Here is a 23,171-nt window from a genome sequence, read left to right as displayed (position 1 = left end):
CCCAAGTCTACAAGTTCGGCAGAAGTGGCAGGCTTCACAAGTTGACATTACACAGGACTGTGTGGTAATGATCACTGACCCACATCTCCCTAGGGCTCTCTGGCCAATTGGAAAGGTGGTGAAGACTCATTCCAGCCCTGATGGACACATTAGGTCAGCTGATGTGAGAGTGAAGGAGAGGATCTACACCCGGCCAGTGTCCAGACTGGTGGTTCTACCTGCGCTTCCTTCTGGAAAGGATGAGGACAATGCTACACCTCCACCTGCAGCCAAACAATAGAACTTTGTGACCTTTAGTGATGAGCAAATGTATTATATACATTTGGGGGCGGCTGTAGAAAAGGCCCCAAAGTTACTTTAAAGTTATTAGTTCTGCTGTTCCATTCATCGTTAGATAGCTGTTAAGTTTCCTCGGTATAGCAGGGTTATTGAGGAAAGAGCTCCCCCTGCTGGCTACCAGCAAATAATATCAGGAAAATAAGCAGTGTAGTGCAGAGTGCCATGCGGTCAGTGTGCTGTGGATTGACTCTATCAGAGGTTCGCTGTGCGTGAATGAGAGGAGTGAGTACTGATGTGCTGTGATAAATGTGATAATGAGAGCTATGTTGTGTTCATTCTATGTTCGCTAACATAGTTCTGTAAAGTGTAGTAAAGTTTGTGTTTAGATGTTAGCTCCCTGCTAATTAGTCAACATTGCAGCACAGGCATGTTTATTAATAGTTTCCTCAGCTAACATGATGTGACTTTATGTTTAAAGCTTGAGATAGCTTCCTTATTTACTCTATATTATTTCTGTTGCCGTAAGATGATGCATACTTACATATAGTTCTGTGTTATGCTCTGTCCTTATAGAAACCACAGCTAAACAACAGCTAAACCACAGCTAAGCCACAGAAAACCCACAGCAAAGTTGTACTGCATGATCGCTGGCAGATTGTATATGTTACTGTGATGGAAAGGAAGTAAACATCCATAATCTAATCTCAACGCTCATTATTGTCTACTCTGGAATATTCTGGCTTTAAGTGGTGTTCTGGCCGACACACCTGAGTGAATCCAGTGAAATATCCTACCAGTGTCCTAACCAAACCAATCCTTATTTCTCTCCTACAAATACGACCTCAAATCATCTGCACCTTACTTTTTTTAGACAAAGGTCCAGTATTCTAAGTATTTTCTAGGCAACTCAAGAATTTTTTAGCATATTTTTTCCTCTTGCTGATGCATAAAAACTCAATAATATCCAAGGTAGAGTCAGAAATTAGTAGGTGTGTGATTGTTTATTGTATGCTTTATTATCCTTTGTGGCACACTTTGGTTAAGCCACTGCAATATCTTTGGAGGGGGGCATCTGGGAGTATACCTGGAGAGACAGGGCATGGGCCTTGTGCAGGCCACCAGGATTGCCATCAGGAGGCCAGAGCAGTACAGGACCAAGGTTGACATAACAAAATGCCGAACCGGTATTTGTTCCCATACCTGACCTGACCTGACCTGAGTTCCAGTTTGATCAGCTCCAAGTTCCTTGTTTTCTTTCAAAAGCAGGTCTGTATCTAAAAAGGCAGTAAGAAAATTCTCTCAGGTTAAGACAGTACAAAAATCCCAAATGAAACAAAAGCAGTTGTAAATGCATTTCCGGTCAGGTTTACCAGCTTCACAGTGTCAACCTTGGTTTTGTACTGCACTGGTCTCCTGATGGTCATCATCCAGACCTGTGCCAGGTCCATGCCCTATCTCTCCAGGTCTTCTCCCAGCTGACCCCTCCACAATGCATGTGGCAACCCCTGAGCTCTGGTCAGGCCCACTTGGTCCTGGACACCCAGTGAACATTGAGCTGGTTCAGGCTCAGGAAATCTCGCCCCGTACTTGTAGTAAAGCTGCCGCTCCAGTATCAGGCAGCTGACCCTTCCCATCTCCATGCTCTTAAGCATGTCAGCGTTAGACACAGTCTTGCAAATGATACCCCAAAATGTGCTGGAGAGAAGTTGTCACAAAGGAGTCCAGTCAGAGCCTCTGGCCATCAGTCAACATCCAGACCTCACAAGAATATAGTAAGACTGAAAAGAAAGAGGGCCGAAAGACTCTGACTTTGGTCTGCATGCTCAGATACTGGGAGTGCCACATCGCTTTGGCCAGTGAACCTATCACCCCATGCCTGAGTCCAAGTCTGTGGTTAATCTTAGCCTTGCAGTTTCATGGATTACTCTGCCAAAGTAGGTGAACTGCTCTATAACTTTCCACTCTCACTGTCCACAGATTCTATAGTAGCATCCAAGGCATCCCTAAATGCCTAGATCTTTGTTTTGGTCTAGGAGATGTGCATTCCCAATGATTCAGCCTCCTCAGGAAGTTAAGATCTCCTACAAGGATAGAGTCTCTACAAAGATCGCAGCATCATCAGCAAAGTCCAGATCAGTGATCGGGACATTGTCAAATGACACTCCACAGTCTGCTGCCCCTGTTACTCGCCCCATTATCCATTCCATACCGGTACTTAAGAGTGTAAGGGCTAAGATGCACCCCTGCCTCAGCCCAGAATCAACTTGGAAGAAGTCAAAGGTGGAGCCACCACACTTCACAGCACTCTCTGTACCAGAATATAGGGCCGACATTAGCTGGATAAGCACTCGTGGGATCCTGTTGAGCTCCAGAATCCTCCAGAGGGCATCTCTACGCACAGAGTCAAACGTCCCTGGAAGTCAACATAAATCGCAAGCAACCATCTATTGAATTTCTGAAAACACTCAGTGAGGACTAAATCCTGACTGTTTAGGCCACTGGTGTTGGAGCAGCAGATCACGGATCCTGTTCATCAGCAATGCTTCTCTTCCAGCTGGTAGGATAATGCCTGTTCTCCATACAGAGCAGATGAGAGCATGTTTCCAGAGGCGGGAGGTTTCACCACCTGCTGTGTACATCTCAGCCTGGAACCTGCCCATGCCTGATGCTTTACCAAGCTTCAGCTTTTTTACTGCCTGTCAAGTCCTCTCGACAGTTGGTGGATTGCAGTTTACAGGTGGGTCCACACTCAATGAATCATCGGCATCCATTTGGAACTCACCAGTGGGAAGGTCTGCCCAGTTCAAAGTACTCTCCAGAGTAACCAGACCATCATTCCTTGATATCTGACACTTCTGTCAGGATTGTGCCATCAGGCACCTTTACTGTAGAGCAACATGGAGAGGATGCAGCTGCCTTGAGGCTCTGTATGGCCCTGTAAGCTGGGCATTACTTGTGCCCAGTTGGCCCTCTACTGTCTTGCGCAGCACAGGCCATGAGCCCTGGCCTCTGCATCTCTCTCCATCACCCTGCCATGGTTTCCTCAGAGATGAGGCCCCCCTTTTCTCTTCTGTAACCTTGGGATGTTTTTATGGGCAGCAGCCAGGGTATCAGACCTGAAGTCTGCCTAGAGAGACTCAGGATCTCGAGAGGCATGTGGTTTTCCAAAAGTGGCCACAAGCCCAGGCACATATGCCTGTGAAACGTCTGGCTCCCCAAGGCGACCAACATCACGTGTGAAACAGCCTAATTTCAAAATGCGACGGAAAAGGAGAGAGAGACAGTTGCAATTTTCAGAGAAATTCAGAGATTAATCTTGTCTAGGCTCAATATAAGAATAAATATATGTTCAAGGTACGTTTTGGTAGTCAGACAACTGCTTTTGCAATTTTTCTATGTGCACTGTAGGTACAGGGTCTGTCAAAAATCACATTTGTTTTTTATTTATGCCATTGTGCCACATAGTAATCTATTATTTTATTGGCCTATTTCTATTGTTATGTATGCGTGTTTTATATGCCATTCTAATATTCATTTTCTCTGAGGCACTCTGTGGCACTAACCTTGCAAAGCAGATGGATACACCTGTTTTCTTGTTTCTCACTAGCGAATCCACCTTGCAAAGCTCCCTTCTGAACCATTTGGCCTGGTTAGAAAGTGACAGGACCAATCGGCAATGAGGGGCAGTACTCTCAGGCACGGCGGAGTCGTGACGTAAGCAAGCAACAACAAGAGGCCAATGCAATTATGGCGCAAGAGCTTAGCATGGATGCTGCTAAAGCGCCAGTTTTATCAGAACTTGACATTTTTTTGTTAAAAGAAGAACAAAGAACAGCAGTGAGTTGTTCTCTTTTCAAAAACAACAAAAGTTGTGTACTGACATGTCTATAGTTGCCATGGTTCGCGTTATTCCTCGGTAGCTGCGCACGCGCACATTGGTCGCAGCTACGTCACATGTTTTGTTGCTTTGATTGGCCCGTAAAGATGTGACAGACAGAACATTCATCCAATCACACTCCAAGTTTTTTTTCCTTTCCCAAACGCTTAGTATTGAAGGTTTTTAGGTTACTGTGGCAATTCATGGCCTCCATATGAAGACTCCATGGGTGGCACTGCTCCGCCTACACAATCCGGCTCTGACCGTCTGCACCTGCGGGGAGTCTACTTAAGTCAAAGCAGAACAACTCCTCACTCTCTCTCAGCCTGCAGCCAGACCAGCCATGTTCTTCAGCTATCATCCTAATTTACATTGTTAAACCTAAGTTTTGTAATAAAATACTTTTGTTAACCTGTGATCGGTTTCTGCTCCATTGTGTTGCGTCCTTGAGCCAGGGTTGTAACACTATATAGACCTACTTCACCAGATATGGTGACATGATGGGGCTTTCAGGGGCTGGAACCCCAGTATAATGGGATCAGGAGTAATTCCCAGGGAATTTTTTGATTAGAAACTCAATTGCTGTGCTGTTTTATGCTCTATGGCCACCTTATCTATATTACGTATGAATTATTATTATTATTTAAAAAATATTCCTCACATTTGATGCACATCTATTCTGCCTATGCCTTGAGGCCCTTTGGTGCACAAGGACCCAATCAGTTGCCTACCTTAACCCAATGGTAAAACAACCTATGCATGAATTACATATTTTTTTAAAAAAAGCTTTATTTAGTAATTAGTGGCAAACTTGTTTCACTGATTAAAAAAATAGGAATATGAGGAGACTGGCTGCACGTTTCTTATGTAGACCTCCATTCCATGTGTAGTATTGTAAACAGAGTAAAATCACATGCAAGTTAAGAAAATGATGCACAGCAAATATCCCTCTGCATTGCTAATCTTTGACTTTCTGAGAAGAGAAGAAAAAGCTCTTGTCAGATTGGGTTTCTAATCAGCCCTGTGTCTGAGTCACATGGTTGGTCTTACAGGGAGCTCTAGAGGCGGAGATCCAGCCTACTCAAGGCACTGAAATCCGATTGTTGGAAGGCGGAGAGAAATGATGTAAAATCACCAGAGGCAACATTCGACCAAATCTTGAGGGAATGGAAAAAAAAAAAGTTTCTCATGAATTAAAGTGGTCACTGCAGGAGGGGCTGAAACTAAGGCAAATAATCCCACTGACCACAGGGAAGCTAAGACAAGTACAGTAAAACAGAAAGGTGACACTTGATTAAATACACTGCTGGGTAACACTCCTGTTAGTCAGCCTTCTCTACAGACCGGCCAGCTGCTAAACAGCGCCCCCTGGATAAACTGTGAGTCAGTGTTTGAATCATAAGAGTGTGGTTAACTTGTTCAGCATACAAGACCATTTAAATCAAACGTGTTTTCATGGTTAAACACAGACTTTACAGAAGAATCTACAGCATTTTTTAGCTGCTACCTCATTTCATTTTGTCTCTTGATTTAAACTTTTGGCTTTGTCTGTACCTTATGAAGAGTTCTTCATGCATGTATCAAACAATGAAGGACATACTCTACTGATGTATGAATGAACCTTGGTGTATTTTGTCACACTTAAATGTTTTAGATCATCAAAATAATACTATTATTAGACAACGATAACCAGAGTAGAGACAAAATGAGGTTTTTTAAATGATAATTTTATCTATTAAGGGGATAAAGCTATCTAAACCTATGGCCCTATGTGAAAAAATGATTGCTCCCTAAACCTTATGACTAGTTGTTCCACCCTTGACAGCAACAACTACAATCAAGCATTTTTGATAACTGCAAATGAGTCTTTTACATCACTCTGGAGGAATTTTGTCCCATTCTGCTTTGCAGGATTGTTATAATTCAGTCACACTGGAGGATTTTCAAGCATCAATGGCCTGTTTAAGGTCATGCCACAGCAATTCAATTAGATTTAAGTCATGACTTTGACTCCAAAACCCTGAGTTTTTGAAAGCCATACAAGGGTTGACTGAGGTTGCTGTTGTATTTCGGATCGTTGTCCTGCTGCATATCCCAATTGACTTGAGCTGGAGGTCACAAATTGATGGCCAGACATTCTCCTTCTGGATTTTCTGGTAGATAACATAGATAAAATTCATGGTTCCTTTAATTACGGCATCCAGACCTTGAGGCAGACATCACACTACCACTACCATGTTTGACTGTTGGCATGATGTTCTTTTCATGAAATGTTGTTAGTTTTACTTCAGATGCATAAATTATGTCTCACCAGTCCACAGAATATCATATGGAACCTTATTCAAACTTTGCACAAATGTCCTCTCTGACTGATGGATGAACTGATTTGATTTTGGAGGTCAAAGGTCAGGGTCACTGGGCCTCATTTCATCCCATGCTTACTCATCCCACCACAGAAAGGCCCTCAGCCCTTCTGCTTGACCCATTACTAAACGTCCCTTACTCCATCAGTAGTATTCCTTACAAACCAGCAGGTGGTAGTTAATGTTTAATTTTGTTTAAGCTGCCATCACATGATTATAACAGTAGTATTCCAGATCCATTTCTCTGTGAGAACATTAAACATCTTGATGTACTTCACTATAGCCTTAGCTATCAGATAAGCATATAATATCTATAAAACATTGCAAGTATACAATCAGAGTGCAAAAGTGCAGGTCAGGTCAAGTTAAAGTGTTGCATCAACTTAAGTTTATTTGATTGTCGTTATATAAATCCAAACTGTGGGAAAGAGCAGTTTCTGCTTACTCTGCTGGAATCCTTTTACACAACTCAGATGAAACATAATATGGGTTTACTTGATAATTGTAAAAACATTCCAGTCTGAGAGCAGGAACATTTGGCGTAATCACAATGAAAAGGTTTGATTATGAATGTAACCTGAACTTGTTTAAACACCTTTTTCTCAAGATAAAGACATAAAGACCACTGCTCTGTCCACCATAATAGAGAAACAGCCTGAGGCATGAACCAGGGGAGAAATAATAATTTCATAGGATCATTCGTCCTACTCCAGTCTAATATTAATTCTAACTTTATGTCAAATGGTTACAGTTCTTCTCTAGGTGCATAATCTACACAACAAATATTCATAAAGTTACCCCCCAAAATCTGAAGAATTAGATTTTTTTTAAAGATAAAAAAAATAAATCAGTGTAACACCCCCCCCACACACACACAAAATAATGAATAAAAAAAATCACTAATAAATATCATGAAAAAATTCTAAGCTTGCTTGAAAAGCAATTTTGCAGATTTTCACTTTTAAAAGTTTTTTTTTATATATATATATTTCTGAATTTTTTGAGGACTTTCATAAAGTTTTTGAATTCCCACTGAAAAAGGTCTGAGAGGAAATTTGATGAAAATTTGTTTTCAAAAGGTCTTAAAAATGTATACATCTCCTGAATATTCTCATGATTGCTTAAAAAATGTTCATAGTTTTTATGGACTCCTCAAAAGTGAAATGTATTCCTCATAACTAGATAACTTGTTTCACCTCTGACTAGTCTCTTAGCCTCTTCTAAAGTTTTTTAGAGTAATGCCATTTCACAAAGTGCAGTGGAATATAATTAACAGTCCCATCCCTCCCACTGTCCTCCCCTCTTGAACCTGAAACTGGTGACGCCACGCTCATTCACAGTCCGGTCCATTCACCACAGTCCCTCTCTGACAGGGCAGCCGAGTCTTGTTTTGCAAATGGACGTGTTGGATCTTTCTGCAGACAGACGCAAAGGATGGTACCTTTGTCTGATGGCACCAAACACAAAAGGACCAACATTTGCCTGGCTGGACCCGTCCAGACTCTACTGCAATCCCCAGGTTTGATTGAAAATGAGGATCTTGTTAAGTTACTAAGACGTTATTTTATGCTGTAGTTGTATTTCTACTGTTGCAGGAAAGCTGGTTTGTAACTGTAGAAATGCACAGGGCGTGTGTGTATTTTGAACTGTTTGTTTACTCTTCCTTTTAATTCAGGCTCTTGCTGACTGTGCCAAAGACCTTATTGGTCCATTTCTCAATGACACCATTGACCTGGTTGGTGGGATAGATGCAATGGGCTTCATTCTTGGTGAGAAAATAATTCCTGTTAAGGACGCTAAAAGTAGGCAAAGTGGGAGCGCACATAGAGTCTTAACACCAATCTTATTTTAAGAGGTTGTTACTCTGCCACTGCGTGCACCAGGAAACCTAACCCCTCTGGCAAAGTTACTAAATTTAGACATTTCAGCCCCTCTACACCTCACTACATGGCAATGCATAAACTGTTCTGTCATGTTAGGAGTGATCATGTGTTGGATTTGATTCTGTCAGTGTTGCTGAATGCTTTTATTTTTGTTTTTTTGTTTGTTTTTAAGGGGCGTCTGTGGCCACCACTCTTGGAAAAGGTTTTCTCGCCATCCGTAAAGCAGGACACCTGTGTGTGACGACAGAAAACCAAAACTACACAGATTACACAGGCAGAGAAAAGACTATGGAAGTAAGAGTGGATGTGCTTAAACCAGGTTAATCTTCCTTTGCTTCCTACACATTAATATTGTCAAGAATTCTCCTGACTGCATCAGTGTTTACACAGCTGACAGTGTTTGGACAGCTCAGGGCAGTGGAAGCATTATGTTCAAATAAAAGTAGAGACAATATTCAAGTACCAATGATAGCTTTTTTAAATGTCTATAACTTTGTTAAGCATTTCAAGTCTAAATTTGAATGTTAAAAGAAAAGCTGTGTTTGTTTGCATTCCCATTTAACACAGAAAATCCTCCATAAAGGGGAATGCTTTTGAGGATGCGGGCAGGAAAACTCCTTCTCACAGCTGTTACAATAAGGAGAGTTAGAAGGATAACAAAACTTTGACAAAATACATTTTTTCAATCAATTTCTTGTTCAGTAGAAGAAAATACTGAGCAACAGTCTAAACACTTTCACTTTTTATAACAGTGTTTTATCAAAGTCCAAATCACATTCATTCTTCATTCCTAACATCTCAGAGGGTAGATCTGCTGAATAACAATGGTGTTTTTCGTCAAAGATAACATTTTTTTTTTTAATAAAACAGTTTAAAATTCTGTCAATAGATTTTATTAAACCCTAATCCCATAACAATGTTTGACTGACTGAAACTGCAGTTTTCCTCAACATAATGTTCGGTTATTTTCTGCAGCACAGCACCCTCTAGTGTAATCTAGGAGATATTGCTTTTTGTAATGACATCTTTTAAGATATTATTTTCTCATAATCAGCTAAAAACATACAAAGATCTCCTTTGTCAGCAAACAAAGGAACTTTATTGATGTGCTTCATTTTGTTTTCCTCTAGTAAGTTTTGTAGACAGAGTTGAAAGAATCTATATTTCATCTTGATTATTTACTTCATTTTTGTTTTTTGGGGGGGAATTTAATCTTTATGTGAGCTGAAACAGCTGTGCTTGCAGTTTGTGAATGTTTTTTTTCACAATATTGTGGGATCATTGTCATATTTAGAAACAACAGTCTATTATCTGTAGTCACAGATCTATTTATATACAGTGCCTATAACAAGTATTCACCCTCTTTGATATTCTACCCTTTAATTGATTTTATTAAGTAATTATGGTCAATATAAATTGATTTTTTTGGGGGAGGGCAAAAAAAAAACCAAAAGAATGTCAAAGTGAAACCGATTTCTACAAAGTAATTTTAATTAAACAAAAATATGTAATATATAAGTGATTGGATAAGATTATCCTCCAGGATTTTCCTATATTTTGCTGCACTAGTCTTCTACCTTTGCAAGCCTGCCATGGCCAGCAGCCGAGAAGCATTCCCACAGCGTGATGCTGCCACCGCAGTGCTTTACAGTGAGGCTGGTGTGTTTGTGGTGATGTGTTTTGTGTCCACCAGACAAGTGTCTTGTTGGGAAGCCAAAAAGCACAATTTTGGTCTCATTAGACCAAAGACCTTTCTTCCATTTTACCATAGAGTCTCCTACATGCCTTTTGGTGAACTCTGGCTGAGATTAAGTAGTTTAGTAGTTTGGCTTTCTCTTTGCCACTCTACCATAAAGCTTTGACTGGTGAAGAACCTGGGCAACAGTTGTTGCAGAGTCACTTCTGTCTCAGCTGGTGAAGCTTGTAATCCTTCAGATTAGTCATAGGCATCTTGGTGGCCTCTCTCATTAGTCTTCTTGCGCGATCACTCAGTTTGTGAGGCTGGCCTGATCTAGTCAGATTTACACATGTACCATATTCCTTCCATTTCTTGATGATGGATTTCACTGAACTTAGGAGGATGTTCAGTGCCTTGAACATTTTTTTGTATCAATCCTCCGACTTACTAACCTTGCAAAGCAGGTGGATACGCCCGTTTCCGTGTTTCTCACCGGCAAATCCATCTTGCAAAGCTCCCATCTGAACTGTTTGGGCCCGGTTAGAAAGTGACAGGACCAATCAGCGTAGAGGGGCAGTACTTTTGGGCGCGGCGGAGTTGTGACGTAACAAGAGACCAGTGTAGTTATGGCGGAAGACATTAGCGTGGATGCTGCTAAAGCGCCAGTTTTATCAGACCTTGACGACATTTCTTTGTTAAAAGAAGAACAAAGAACAGCAGTGAGTTGTTTCCTTTTCAAAACAACAAAACTCCTATACTGACATGTTTTTATAGTCGCCATGGTTCACATTATCTAATGGAGTTTACTCCTTCGGTAGGGGTGCAGCTCGCTGGCGGCTACGTCACGTGTTTTGTAGCTCTGATTGGCCTGTAAAGATGTGACAGACAGAACGTTCAGCCAATCACCCTCCGAGTTTTTTTTCAACGGCTCTGCCCTTTCCCAAATGCTGTCTTTGAGTAGTTTTCCAGATGGATGTGTGAAACACATCCATCTGACGAGTTAGGTTACTGACTTACACTTTTTAATAACATTTTCTCTGAGTTGCTTGGAGTGTTCTTCTTCCTTCATGGTGTAGTGGTAGCCAGGAATACTGATTAACAAGTGACTGGACTTTTCAGGGGTGTCTTTATATTACAATCACTTGAGACATATTCACTTCACTCGGGTGATTCCCATTTCACATTTGTGAGACCACTAGCACCAATTGGCTTGACGTCTGTTGAATTAGGTCAGTCACTTTTAAAAAGATGAATATTTATGCAGTTGCATGTTTTACATTGCATATTTTTATTTAATTGACATTACATAGTAGAAATCTGTTTTTACTTTTAAAGAGTTTTTTTGTATTTTTATTTAACCAAAAAAATAAATAAATAAATTTAAAAAAAAAAAAAAATATATATATATATATATATATATATATATATATGTTGACCATGATTGATTTGTAAAATCAATAAACAGGTAAAATATCCAAGGGGTTAATACTTTCATAGGACCAGTGGAGTAAGTAAAATCGGCACACACAGGATCTGACTTTGTTAAAAATCGGCTGGTATCTATTTGCAGTACTATTATAGTTTTAGTGATATTGAACAATCACAAATAAGCAGGCTTTGGTGTTAAAAAAATCTATATGAAGAACAAAGGCAGGTGCATTGCAATCTGCAGTAATGACACCTGACTCCTATTGACAGTGATCTGTTGAGTATTTATTTATCACATCAAACAGATATCCACATGCCAGTGCCACTAATAATATGTCAAATCACATCTTAATCATAGTGCTTTTATTTTGGCAAATCTCATTACCCATTGATTGCAAGGTAATGTACAGAGAAACCAGGTACTTTTTCAGCTTCATAGCCACAGTAAGCCAGAGTGAAGCATCTATCTAACTGCCTATTTAGAGTTAAACTCAGACTCACCAGAAGCAAATGAACAGGCACTCCTCTGGGGAACCAAGGGATAATGCCGATGACTTTTCTGCTATAAATGGAGGGGTGAATGTGGCTTCACCTTTGATCTGGTCACTGCTCAAGCTGCAAGTAAGGCTATTATAGCGACAATGCAACACATGAAAAAGGAAGGTATTGTTTAAAGCTAAACTCGGGCAACACTGCATAGTTGTCAGAGATCAATAAGCTGTTGGCAACAGTTTCATTTATCAGTTGAAAATGAGTGGCTTTTATGAACAAAATATAATAATGGCGAACCAAAAAAAAAAATCTGTGTTCTTTCATTTGAAAACGTCGGATATCAGCCTTCATGATTATTCTTACAACTGTCAAGGGTTTATAGTTCGTCTTCCTAAATGATGAGGATTAATCTGAAACAGTCTCTAACACAAATAAGAAGCGAATTCTGCAGGCATACGACACAGTCCCTTATTTGGCATTTTCAGCTTAAATCAGTTGCAGTATTTTACTAGAAGAAAACTCCACATGCTGGTGCAGAACTCCTGATATGTGATGATTTTTTAAAATATTTTGCGAACCAAGTCCTGATTTTTCTGCCTGTGGAAATACAAAAACAATAATTAATATTGTTTTTCCTTGTATAACTGTTTTACACTGTGCAGCTTAAATAACTAGCTATTGTTTTATTAAATGATGCAGGTATGAGGGTGCTGCTAGTGGACCAATGGATAGAGACTGGTGGCACGATGAAGGCCGCGATCCAACTGGTGGAGAAACTGGGAGCCACAGTCGTTGGTCTGTAATACAACATGAGACAATTTGATGATCTTCAGTATTTGAGCACTTATGTCACCCTCCATTGCCTGCAGGTGTTGCAGCCGTGGCCATTGAGAACACGGAGGGAGGAAAGTGGATTAAAGAAAACTACAAATTCTCACACTGTATCCCTGAAGAACTCCAGATCCAGATTGACGAGAAGCGTCTCAATTCCTTTAAAGACTTCAAAAACTGAACAAAAAAGCAAGATTTCCTATTTTCTCCCTTTAAGAAGCAAACTTGGAAACTGATATTTTGTAAAGAGAACATCAAGAAATAGTTTTATCTGCATTGATATTTTGTAGTCTGTTATGAAAAACTGTGAAATTGTTGCCAATTTATCTAAGCAATCTTTCGTATCACACTGTAGCACCTATCTCTATGCAAATAATACATTTTTATTACATTGCTTCCTAAAATCTAACAACATACTGTATCCTTGCACTTTTGAATTAAACATAAACTCCTTTTCATTTCCATAGAAAGATTTGTATAAACATTGTTTTCTTTTCTGGGTTGAAACAAAACCAGCAGCTGGCAGACCATGAAGAGCTATTTGTTGAATTCCATCTTTACGTGCTGCCTGCTATCAACCAGAGCCCCTGAGGGATCAAGGGCAGGAAAAAGTCAAAAAATCAACTCTCTGGTGCACACAGAAACCATCTTGTTAGCATGAGATTGTTTATCCATCCATCTTTGTTTATTCTTTATTTATTTAAAATTAGGATGCTAAATGTAGAATAGGCTGTAAATGATATGCTGCTAAATTGTCAAAAGGAGGGGTGAGGAATATCCGATTAAAATACAACATAATATAAACTTTCAGAATAATTTTAAGAACTGTAAATGTATTACATTTTCACATTTGTACTTAGTATCTTTGAGTACTCAAATCTAAGTACTCATATTGTAACTTGGTCTTCAGAACATTTTCCTTCAGGGCCTTCATACTCACGTTATTAATCATTCCTTTTAAATGTGCTCCATGGTCTTTAATTGATTCTTCCTTGCTGTAAACCAACGCAAACACCAAAGTAACCTGTAAAATTTGTGTCCTACACAAACTTTGAACATTTTTAACAAAATTTAATCACATGACAGTAGTAGCCAAGGGATAGTTTAAATCATGGTTACAAATTCACTCTTTAATGCAACAGATTTTATATTTTCATTAAAACCTTCACAACTTAATTTGATTCATTCATTGCTTGACAATAAATGGTTGTGCTGCTGAGATTCTCTGGATTTTTTTTGTAACAGAACTTAAGTTTCAAAGCAAAGAAAGGCATAAAGAGCCCCAAAATATATATTTTAAAAATTACTGTGAAAAGAAATCATTGTGGCACAATAGTCAAAATTCTTTGCATACAGAGCATTCAGACCCCTTTCAGTTTTTTATTTTATGTTGTAGCCTGATGCCACAGTTGAAAAAAAAAACATTTTGTTTCATTGATCTACACTGACAACAGACTTTTTGATTTTTTTGCAAATATATGAAAAAAACTGTACTCAGTGTAGATTGAGACTACAGGCTGCAATATAACAAAAATGGTAAAAAGCAAGGGGGGTCTGAATAGTTCTGAAAGCTCTGTAGGTGAATCCTGATGAACCAATCATGAAAGGTTGTTTCAATATCAAACAGCCCTACCTACCAAACAGGGCTTTCTAGTATCTAATCATATTTTTTACTTTGAGGGCTTGCAAATTGTAAGTTTCAATGAAATGAAATGATCCTGAAATACTCCATTGAATTACATGTAATATTTTTATTATTTTAAAACATACTGAGACATTTCAGAGAAAAGAAATGTAAAAAATATCAACACTCCTGCACATACACAGTTTAAGTTTTTTATATAAAAGTCATACTGCTAATCCAGTCATTCATGTGATTGTGAACAAAAAGTGAAAAGTACCTTTTAAGCATACACTGTAGAAAAAAAAAAACAACTTCCCAATTTATAAGAGAAAACTCAGGGGACTACGGGGAGGTTAACTGGAAAGTTAAGCAAAACAATAAAAAAAGAAAAGAAAAACTGTCTTTTTCTTTTATCTTAAATCTTTGCCTTTTGTGTCCTTTAATGCATACTTCTCACATGAGTTGAGAACCTCCCATCAACAATACCTGAGACCAGGTACAACAAAAACAGCAAAAACCTAAAAGTATATGACAATCTTATTGTGAAGAAGAAAAAACTACAGCAGCAAAACAGAATAATGAATTCAAGCCCTAAGAAAGTTAAAAGCATTGAGACACTTGAACATGTCATGCTGTGGAATCTGCAGTACCAGACATTTGGTGTAATTGCTGTGTCACAAGTTAAACTGAGTAACGCCACAAGAATCCACACCCACAGAAAGAAACCTCTTTCCAGTCCAGAAAAAACTGAACTCAATATGTCAGGAAGTTCAGCGTCTCTCCTCCTGCTCTGACCACAGAAGTCCCTCCAATGAGCTGGAGTGCAGCCGCAGTCTTTTTCCACCGAGGAAAACCTCCTTTTCAGGCCACAGCTCTGACTTTAAACTCCCACTTTTATCTTCACTAACAGCAGTTTGACTGTTTCTTCTTGGATGTAGTGTACAGGTTGTTTGAAGTGCTGTTAATTTCTGGAGGAAAGAAGAAACAGCAGTGTCTCAGAGCTTTGTAACATAAGAACAAATATGATTCTTTATCATAGACTTCTTTTGGATACTTACTGACTACCTCCCCAATTTGTCGTGTTCCACTTTTCTCCAACTCAGCAAGAACGTTGGTCTCAAAAGCAAGCGATGCAACTCGAAAGAAAAACTCTTTGACATTTTCTCCTGCAGCATGAAAGACAGATTAGTAAGGGACGGAAGGAAATTAATGTGGTGGGAGTGTTGAAGCAAAATTTTCTGCTTGATTTTAAATAATAACCCCTTACTACGACATCTCAGGGAAAGCTTTCTCCTGAATACAGTGCCTATAAAATGTATTCACACCCTTGGAGAAAGTTCTTCCTTTGTGGCCATCAGACAAGACGCTATGTTTAGAGCACACCAAACACTCCATCCCCACTATGAAGCATGGCGGTGGCAGCATCATGCGGTAGATTGAGGGTAAAATGAATGCAATAAAATATGGGAAACCCTGGGGGACAATCCTTTTCAGTCTGCAAGAGAACTACAACTTGGTAGATTTATTTCCCTGCAAGACAATAACCTAAGCATTACAGCGAAAGCTATACAGAAATGGTTTAAAGACAAGATGAATTTTCCTAGTGACATTAAAAAGTATTTTTCTCTTTTTTGTCAAAAAAGCCAAATTATACCGACCATGATTGATTTATAAAATCAATAAAAGAGTCAAACATCCAAGGGGGTGAATGCTTTTTATGGGCACTGTAGCTACTGCATTTATACTGCATGTAGCTCTGTAAAGAAAAGAAGATTAAGAAGAACCATCTAGAGACGTGATATTTTGACAAACCTCTTAATAGTTTGACCACATTGGTTTTCTTCAGTGCCAAAGACAGAAATTTTCGATGTGGTACAAATTGCTTATTTGCAAACAAACAAAAAAAAAACTTCTTTCTGACCCATAAATTCAAAGTTTTTAGGGCGTTATAGTCATTTGAAGGTCAGCCATAATGTGATTGTGAGGCTAAAGGTTGTCCTTCAATTCCCAAAACTTGGCAAAAGCATTTAAAAACAAAAAACAAGTAGTTACTAAATTTTTTTCCACCCCAAAATAACAGTTAAAGAAAAGACATCAAGCCTCCATCCATCATAATCTCAAAAATGGCTGAATTTTAAAATTGAGTGTACCAGCTCGAGTGTTACCAGTTTGTTACCAATATGTTACTACATTATCATTTTTCCTGGATTAAAATGACAATAATAAAAAATAGAATAAAATAAGTTAAGGAAAAAAAAAAAAAAAAAAACCTCACCTGTCAGGGATGATACCGCCCAATACTCTGCTGTGATCTCTTGCGCTAGTTTGATGGCGTCTTGTTCAATCAGAGAATACTGGGCAGGAGACTGTCAGAGAAAGCAGCCAAGTTAGACGTGTTGAATTCAGGTAAGCACAAGTAAAAAACAAGGTTAATCATTTTCTGTATCATAAGAGCACAGAAAATCATTCCCACAAAGTCAGAAATGCTTTTTTGTAATATTGCATAAAAAAGAATAAATCAATGTTTAACCATGGTATGCAACTGAATTTCTGTTTAGCCTTAAGCTCAATTTGTACAGAATAAAATGTGACTTTGTTTCAAAAGTCAAAAAATACTGGAATAAAATTTACTAGGCAAACAGAAAACATCTTAAAACCCTGCAATTGTAAATGACTATTACCAGGATTTTACCCTTTTTTTACAGATTACAACAGCCATGGTTAAAATGTCCAAAAAGACTAAAATAAATGAAGAACTCAGTGTTTAAAGCTCAACAATCTTAGAAATGTCCTGTATCTATCATTTCCCCCTCAGTCTAGTTAATGATGGAGAAACAACATTCCTGAGGTCTAAGCCAGAAGACGAACGCTTTGTGCTGCTGGCACCAAACCAAATAGCGGACATTTGACTCCAGTAAAGACACAAAAAATGTTTACAGGCATGTCTGCTTTCAACGGTGGGATACACTTACACTCAGGTCTTTCTTTGTGCCAACCAGGAACAGCTGAACAGCAGTGGGGTCGTTCTCTTTCAAGGCGTCTTCGAGCCACTGCCTGTAGACAGAAACAGAAACAAGTTAAAACCCTTTGGCCTGGAATAATGAAAGAATTTTAAAAATCTGCTCGTTTTTTTTTATTCGGTTACCTCACATGGCCCAAAGAGGCAACATCATTAACATCAAACACGATGATCACAACTGGAGAGAAAGGAAAATGGTACATCAATTATTGGGTTTAAACTTTTATGCATGTAAGATTTTTTAATTTCTAGCTTATTTTTTTGTTGTTGTTTTTTTGTTGATTTTTAGCCTGAAACACTCATTTCTCACTCTGGGCTCCTCTGTAGTACGTAGAAGCGATGCACTTGAACCTCTCTTGGCCTGCAGTGTCCCAGCTGTAACACAGAGAGGCCAGTAAGCATTACAAGAGACAAACTCTACTTGTGTTCATAAATACAGTACTCTTCCTAAGTTTATTGTTTACATATTGCTGGCGTTGGGAATCTTATCTCCAAAATCACCACTTTTCAAGGACTGAAAAGAATACTGTATTTTTCTAATAATTTAACACTGAATGGTCATAGCCAGCATCTTTTTGAGACTTTTCATTGCTTCAAAATTTGTTAAAACCCACTGACAGATGTAAAGGGCAACCAAGAGCACTGATTTAGGGAAAAAAATAAAATCATAAAAGATGGAGAAACAAGGTTTTGGCCTGACACCAGCTATACGCAAAAAAAAAAAAAAAAAAAAGCGAGAGACTTCCACTGTCAGACGTGTAAAGGGGGTTAGGGGGTGGAGGGCAATACATAGGAAAAAATGTGGAGATGGCAGACGAAGCAACAGAGTCTGATGCTATGATGACAAGTAGCAGTGGTTCAACATATTCACAGTATCGACTCAATGCCAAAGGAAAAAATTGTCAGTTGCATAGCAGAGATTACACCAGTTGTGTGCCAGACAGGAGGATATTTATGTCATCTAACCCTCTTACTCTACCCCAGTCAAATTTTCCTGAATAGTTCCTGCTGTAGTCACACATCAGCTCACATGAACTTGAGGTGCAAATTTTATTACAGGACTGGCAGGAAATTTTTGGTCATTTGCATTCCCACATACAGTTCATGTGTGAAAGTACTATCAACAGTTTACTGAAATTGTTTGAATCATATAAATGAAGACTCACAGTTGAAGGCTGAAGGGAACACCCAGCACCTCAAACCTCTCCATCTCAAAGTCAACACCAATCGTGGCTTTGTAGTTCTTATCAAAAGCATCCTTGCAAAACCTGAAAACATCAAACATGTATGTTAAATCCAAAGGAGGAAGTAATACATTCAGTAATGCACCATCAGCTGCAATTGTATTAAGGCACAGATGGCCTTGCAGTTGGGTCTCAATCAATGCATGCAGGTGGCCTGGAGTTTGGTCCAACTGGTGACTCCTTACCCACATGTCATTCCCCACTCTCTCATCCCTGTTTCAAACTCTATCCACTGCCCTTCTCTGTAATCAAGGCAATAGCCCAAAGTAAAGCTTAAAAAAGCTAATCCTTGAAAAAATGTTTCACTTTCATTTGATTTTTCGTCATTACACAGCTCCATCATTGCTTCTAATAGAATAGCTGTGCTTCTTTTTTTCTGCTACATAAGCTACATTATATGGACAAAAGACATTGGTAATTGGAGGCTGTTATAGCAGCAAAAGGAGGACCAACTCTTCATTAAAATACAGTTATTTGAATACAATTTCATTCCAGTAACTGTCAGTGTAATGATCAGGCAGCCAAGACCTTTACCCATATATGTATGTCCTGTGATACCAACAGTCTATAAAACTCATTATTTCATGAGTTAAAAAAACAACACTATTTTAGGCTTTAAACTAAATACTTCCCATCTATTCTATTATCTTACCTTGACGCTTTGGATGGTTTCTGTATCTGCAGAGAATCTGACAACATTTAAGTTTCCAACAAGGATTCTGGTTTGGTTCAGTACAGTTTGGCACTGTTTGGCGTAGTAAAGCATAAACTTGCATACATTTCCACCACCAATGTCCAACCAGGCTCACTTACAGTGATGGGACTTGTGGCTCTTTTTAAAGCATGTTTGAGCATTTAGCTGGTCTATCCTAACTACCTCTAGGGAAAAGGTTATAAAGCCTCAGCCAGGTATCTGTGGTGTTCCTCTGTTTGTTGCAGGATAACAGAAAAAAATCACAAAACAAAAAGAAATTAGGGGGATTTTTGTTGTAGGAGGTGCACATTCTTTCTTTTTCATGTTATTTATTACCCAGACATGCCCCACTTTAGCGGATTAAGTGGCTGTCTTACAGCTTACCTATTAATCAGACAGGTTTTACCCACAGCCAGATCCCCCACAACGATGACCTTGGAGATTTTAAATCTGCTGAGATAAAAAAGCAAAAAGTGAATAACAGTGCCTCAAAAACACCTCCGGTACCTTCTGTTCTGTGGTTGCTGAGCTCACCCCACAGTGCCGGTGCGCTGCTCCTGGCAGGCCGTCTTCACTTTATTGTTGAAATCCTCTCTGGTGTGCATGGCTGCCTCTTTCCTGAAACACTGCAATGCAATAAGAAGAATGTGTGAGGCTGAGCTGTGTTTTAGGTAGACAACATTAGTATTATTACAGTTCTGGATTTGTACTGGAGTACCTGAGGGAGCTGAGCAATAACACGGTCCCTTCGAACAGGAGGAAGAACACTCATGGCTGGAACTCGGACAGACATGAAGCCTGGAGGTGAACTTTTAGTAGAGGGATAATGTGGTGAGCTGAAAAGAGAGAAAAAAGGAATAAATAATCTTACATTTTAACTTGATCCTTAATTTTCACTGACCCTTACCAGACCTGTAGCTGCACAACAATAAAAAGGAAAGATAAAGGAAAAATATCAGACAGTGCAATAAAAAAAATGCTGTGTCTTATCAATATAATATATTGATAAGACACAGCATCTACTTTTTTCATGCCTTGGGGGAAATTCAGTCTTTACTCTGCGGTTGAACATGCTAGACACACAACGTGATCCTATTTGCATGCATTAATAGAGAGATGTGACAGTGAGGGGCTGCTGCCAACAAGGAGGGCCCGGCCTGAGCAGTTGGGAGATTGAAGCCTTGCACAAGGGAACCTCAGCAGTACTCAGGAAGCAAACTGACAACTCTTCAGTTACCAGAACAATTCCCAGACTTGGTAAGACAGGGGCTTGAACCATCCGGTTGCCAAACCAAGTCCTTAGAGACGATATGATTATTTCTGTATCCAATCAGCCCTACTTTTGTATTATATTAGCAAAATATAAGATATTGCTTCAGGTAATATGAAGTGTCAACAAATTGTAGAAAGAGGAAGCATGAACTCTAAATGTAGTAACATAACATGACCTAAGGCTACATCTTTCCATCAGACGCGCATAAACTAAGGCTAATACCCTCCATTTTCAAATAAAAAATCAAAATAATCTCTTTTCGGGCCAAAATCAATTGTGAGAGACAGATTACCCTTTTTCTATTACCTTGAAAAATCCACATCCGCTCCATTTGGGTTAAACAATCCCATGTACCCTCCCCAGTCGTTACATTTGTTTACATTTCGACAGCTATCACGTTACCCACGCAATGCTAACACACGCACCCCAGTCTGTGAAGGCTATGGTTACATGAATGAAATCATATCCAGAAAGAGACCTGAGTCAAAAAGACTACTGGAGTCAAACAGCTGAGACACGTTTAGAAAAAATGTCTTGTCCTTCTTGTTGCTATGTGACCACATACAGAGCCAGACCAGACACATGTAATGAGCGTTAATGCACTTACTGTGTAGATCTGATTTAATCCTCTTGTTCATCAAAGCTCCAGCTCTACAACAAGATGACTCATTTACTGGGCTTAGCTCGACTCTTCGTACTACTGAAAAGTCGCGTTTTTAAGTCAATTTTTAGCGAAACGCCCGGTGGGCATCATTTCACATCGTAAAACCAAACGTTAGAAAAGTACGGAGCGCCAGAGGGGACAATATACATACACAAGTAAATTCAGCGGTTAGAAACGGGGAGCTAGAGCAACAAAACTCCGTAAAGATGTTACCTCAACAAGATGGCCAGCTCACAACTTTTCCTCTTCTCTCTTCTGTGTTTTCAGCTCGTTTTCTCCTTCCACAGCTGTTTTTTATTGTCATATAAACCCATTCAAGCTCATTATCCGTTATTAAAGTTTATATTTTGAGGTGGACACAGCGAAAACGATGCACGTTAGTTGAGGGGAAACAGCAGTTTGCTGGATGGATCCGCTGCTGACTCAGATCCCGGGATCTTGTATTTTTTTTTTCTTTTCCTCCCACATTTCTTTGCTGGGACCTCTGCTGGAGGAAATGAGAAATGATTGAAAATCCATCCACCTATCCATGTCACCTCATTTAGGCTAAACGCAGGCTAAATGTGGGCTGTTCAGCCCGGTTTACGCTTCGATGGTAAATTTGGTCAACATAATAAACGAGAATGTTCATTTTCTTTTTTTTCTTTTTGAATTTTATCAAGTACCCATTTCATTTATAACATTATTTTATGGTAATCCAGCTGTCAGTGTTTGCAAATTAGGTTTCAATTACCAGCCCATTTAACTGCTCTTACGTAAACACAATCACACCTGTAATTTTTGCAAGTGCTGACCAATGTTTTTGATCCTGACTATGAATGAAACAAAATCAGAGAAGATACAAATAACAGCTAATAATTATTGCGTCAAATACTCTATGACGGTATCACTAAATGGTCTCCATATTTATATTTTTCTGCTCTTCCTTAGTCTTGAGAGAAATAAAAAGATTTCCTTTGCACTGGGCTGCTGGTATCAAGCATGCAATTTTGATATGTGGACTACAGAGGGCGCTCTTAACACTTCTCGCTGCCTAGCAATGAACACAACAAATACTGTTTAATTCATAGAGGAAGTAAAGAGACCCTTACAGGTAAGGACGTAATTATTAGCTCCCCTCCCCAAGTGCTGTAAAACAGAGCAAGGCATTTTAACACTGCTGTCCCAAACATCATACTTTAATTTGGAAGCTTACTTTATAGTACTTTGGACACTGAAACAGAATTATTTCACATAAACCAAAAACTACCAGAGTCTAAATTATTATGGTCCTATGGCCATAGAAATGTTGCTTATATATGGGCATACTGGAAGTGTGAATCTCATAAAAGTGGAAGAAATCATGAAGAAAGAAGGATATGTGAGGATTTTAAAGAAGAAAAAAACCTCAAGCAGTCAGTAGCAAAACTGGATCTGGGTCGTCACTTTGTCTTCCAACATGACAGCAACCCAAAAGTGACTCCTGGGGAAGAACTACTTTCAGAAGACCAAAGTGAACGTTATGGACTGTCCTGCACAAAGCCCTGACTTCAATCCCATCATGAATCTGTGGGTTGAACTGAAGACCAAGGTCCATGCCAAGAGGCCATCAAATCTGGAGGGTATTGAGAGATTGACCAAAGAAGCATGGGCTGAGATTTCTCAGGAGTTGTGTCTGAGACTCGTTGAAAACTACAACAAATGACTGCTGGCTGTTATCCTGCAAAAAAGGAGACACTATTAACTATTAGCATCAAGGGGGCCAATAATGTAGAAGAAATAATAATAATAATTTAGTTTCTGTGTGCAAAGTGAAATAATGTAAGTATCCAAAATAAAACTA

General features: G+C 39.1%; 2 protein-coding genes across 4 annotated transcripts; one reads left to right on the top strand and one right to left on the bottom strand.

Annotated features, from left to right (window-relative positions):
• The first annotated feature begins 7,849 nt into the window (after positions 1 to 7,849).
• zgc:174895 (uncharacterized protein LOC100126024 homolog) lies at positions 7,850 to 13,994 on the top strand. The gene is made up of 5 exons (XM_041810048.1): positions 7,850 to 8,038; positions 8,195 to 8,288; positions 8,575 to 8,721; positions 12,700 to 12,795; positions 12,870 to 13,994. Exons 1-5 carry the CDS (start codon positions 7,916 to 7,918, stop codon positions 13,010 to 13,012), a joined length of 603 nt encoding a protein of 200 aa, XP_041665982.1. The 5' UTR covers positions 7,850 to 7,915; the 3' UTR covers positions 13,013 to 13,994.
• Positions 13,995 to 14,567: 573 nt separating this feature from the next.
• Positions 14,568 to 21,776, bottom strand: rab34a (RAB34, member RAS oncogene family a). 3 transcript variants are annotated; one of them, XM_041813607.1, is made up of 11 exons: positions 21,563 to 21,776; positions 20,131 to 20,248; positions 19,947 to 20,038; positions 19,797 to 19,865; positions 18,641 to 18,742; positions 17,785 to 17,849; positions 17,601 to 17,652; positions 17,428 to 17,509; positions 16,731 to 16,821; positions 15,514 to 15,621; positions 14,568 to 15,423 (listed from the first exon to the last, which is right to left on the bottom strand). In XM_041813607.1, exons 2-11 carry the CDS (start codon positions 20,203 to 20,205, stop codon positions 15,359 to 15,361), a joined length of 801 nt encoding a protein of 266 aa, XP_041669541.1. In that variant the 5' UTR covers positions 20,206 to 20,248; positions 21,563 to 21,776; the 3' UTR covers positions 14,568 to 15,358. The 3 variants fall into 3 exon arrangements, with proteins under 3 accessions (XP_041669541.1, XP_041669558.1, XP_041669550.1); XM_041813624.1 differs by having other exon boundaries at positions 19,797 to 19,862; XM_041813616.1 differs by lacking the exon at positions 21,563 to 21,776 and adding an exon at positions 21,293 to 21,494.
• Between the last annotated feature and the right edge of the window lie 1,395 nt (positions 21,777 to 23,171).

The sequence above is a fragment of the Cheilinus undulatus genome, linkage group 2, assembly GCF_018320785.1.
Source record: "Cheilinus undulatus linkage group 2, ASM1832078v1, whole genome shotgun sequence".
Taxonomy (NCBI): domain Eukaryota; kingdom Metazoa; phylum Chordata; class Actinopteri; order Labriformes; family Labridae; genus Cheilinus; species Cheilinus undulatus.
This window is presented reverse-complemented; position numbering and strand designations above follow the sequence as displayed.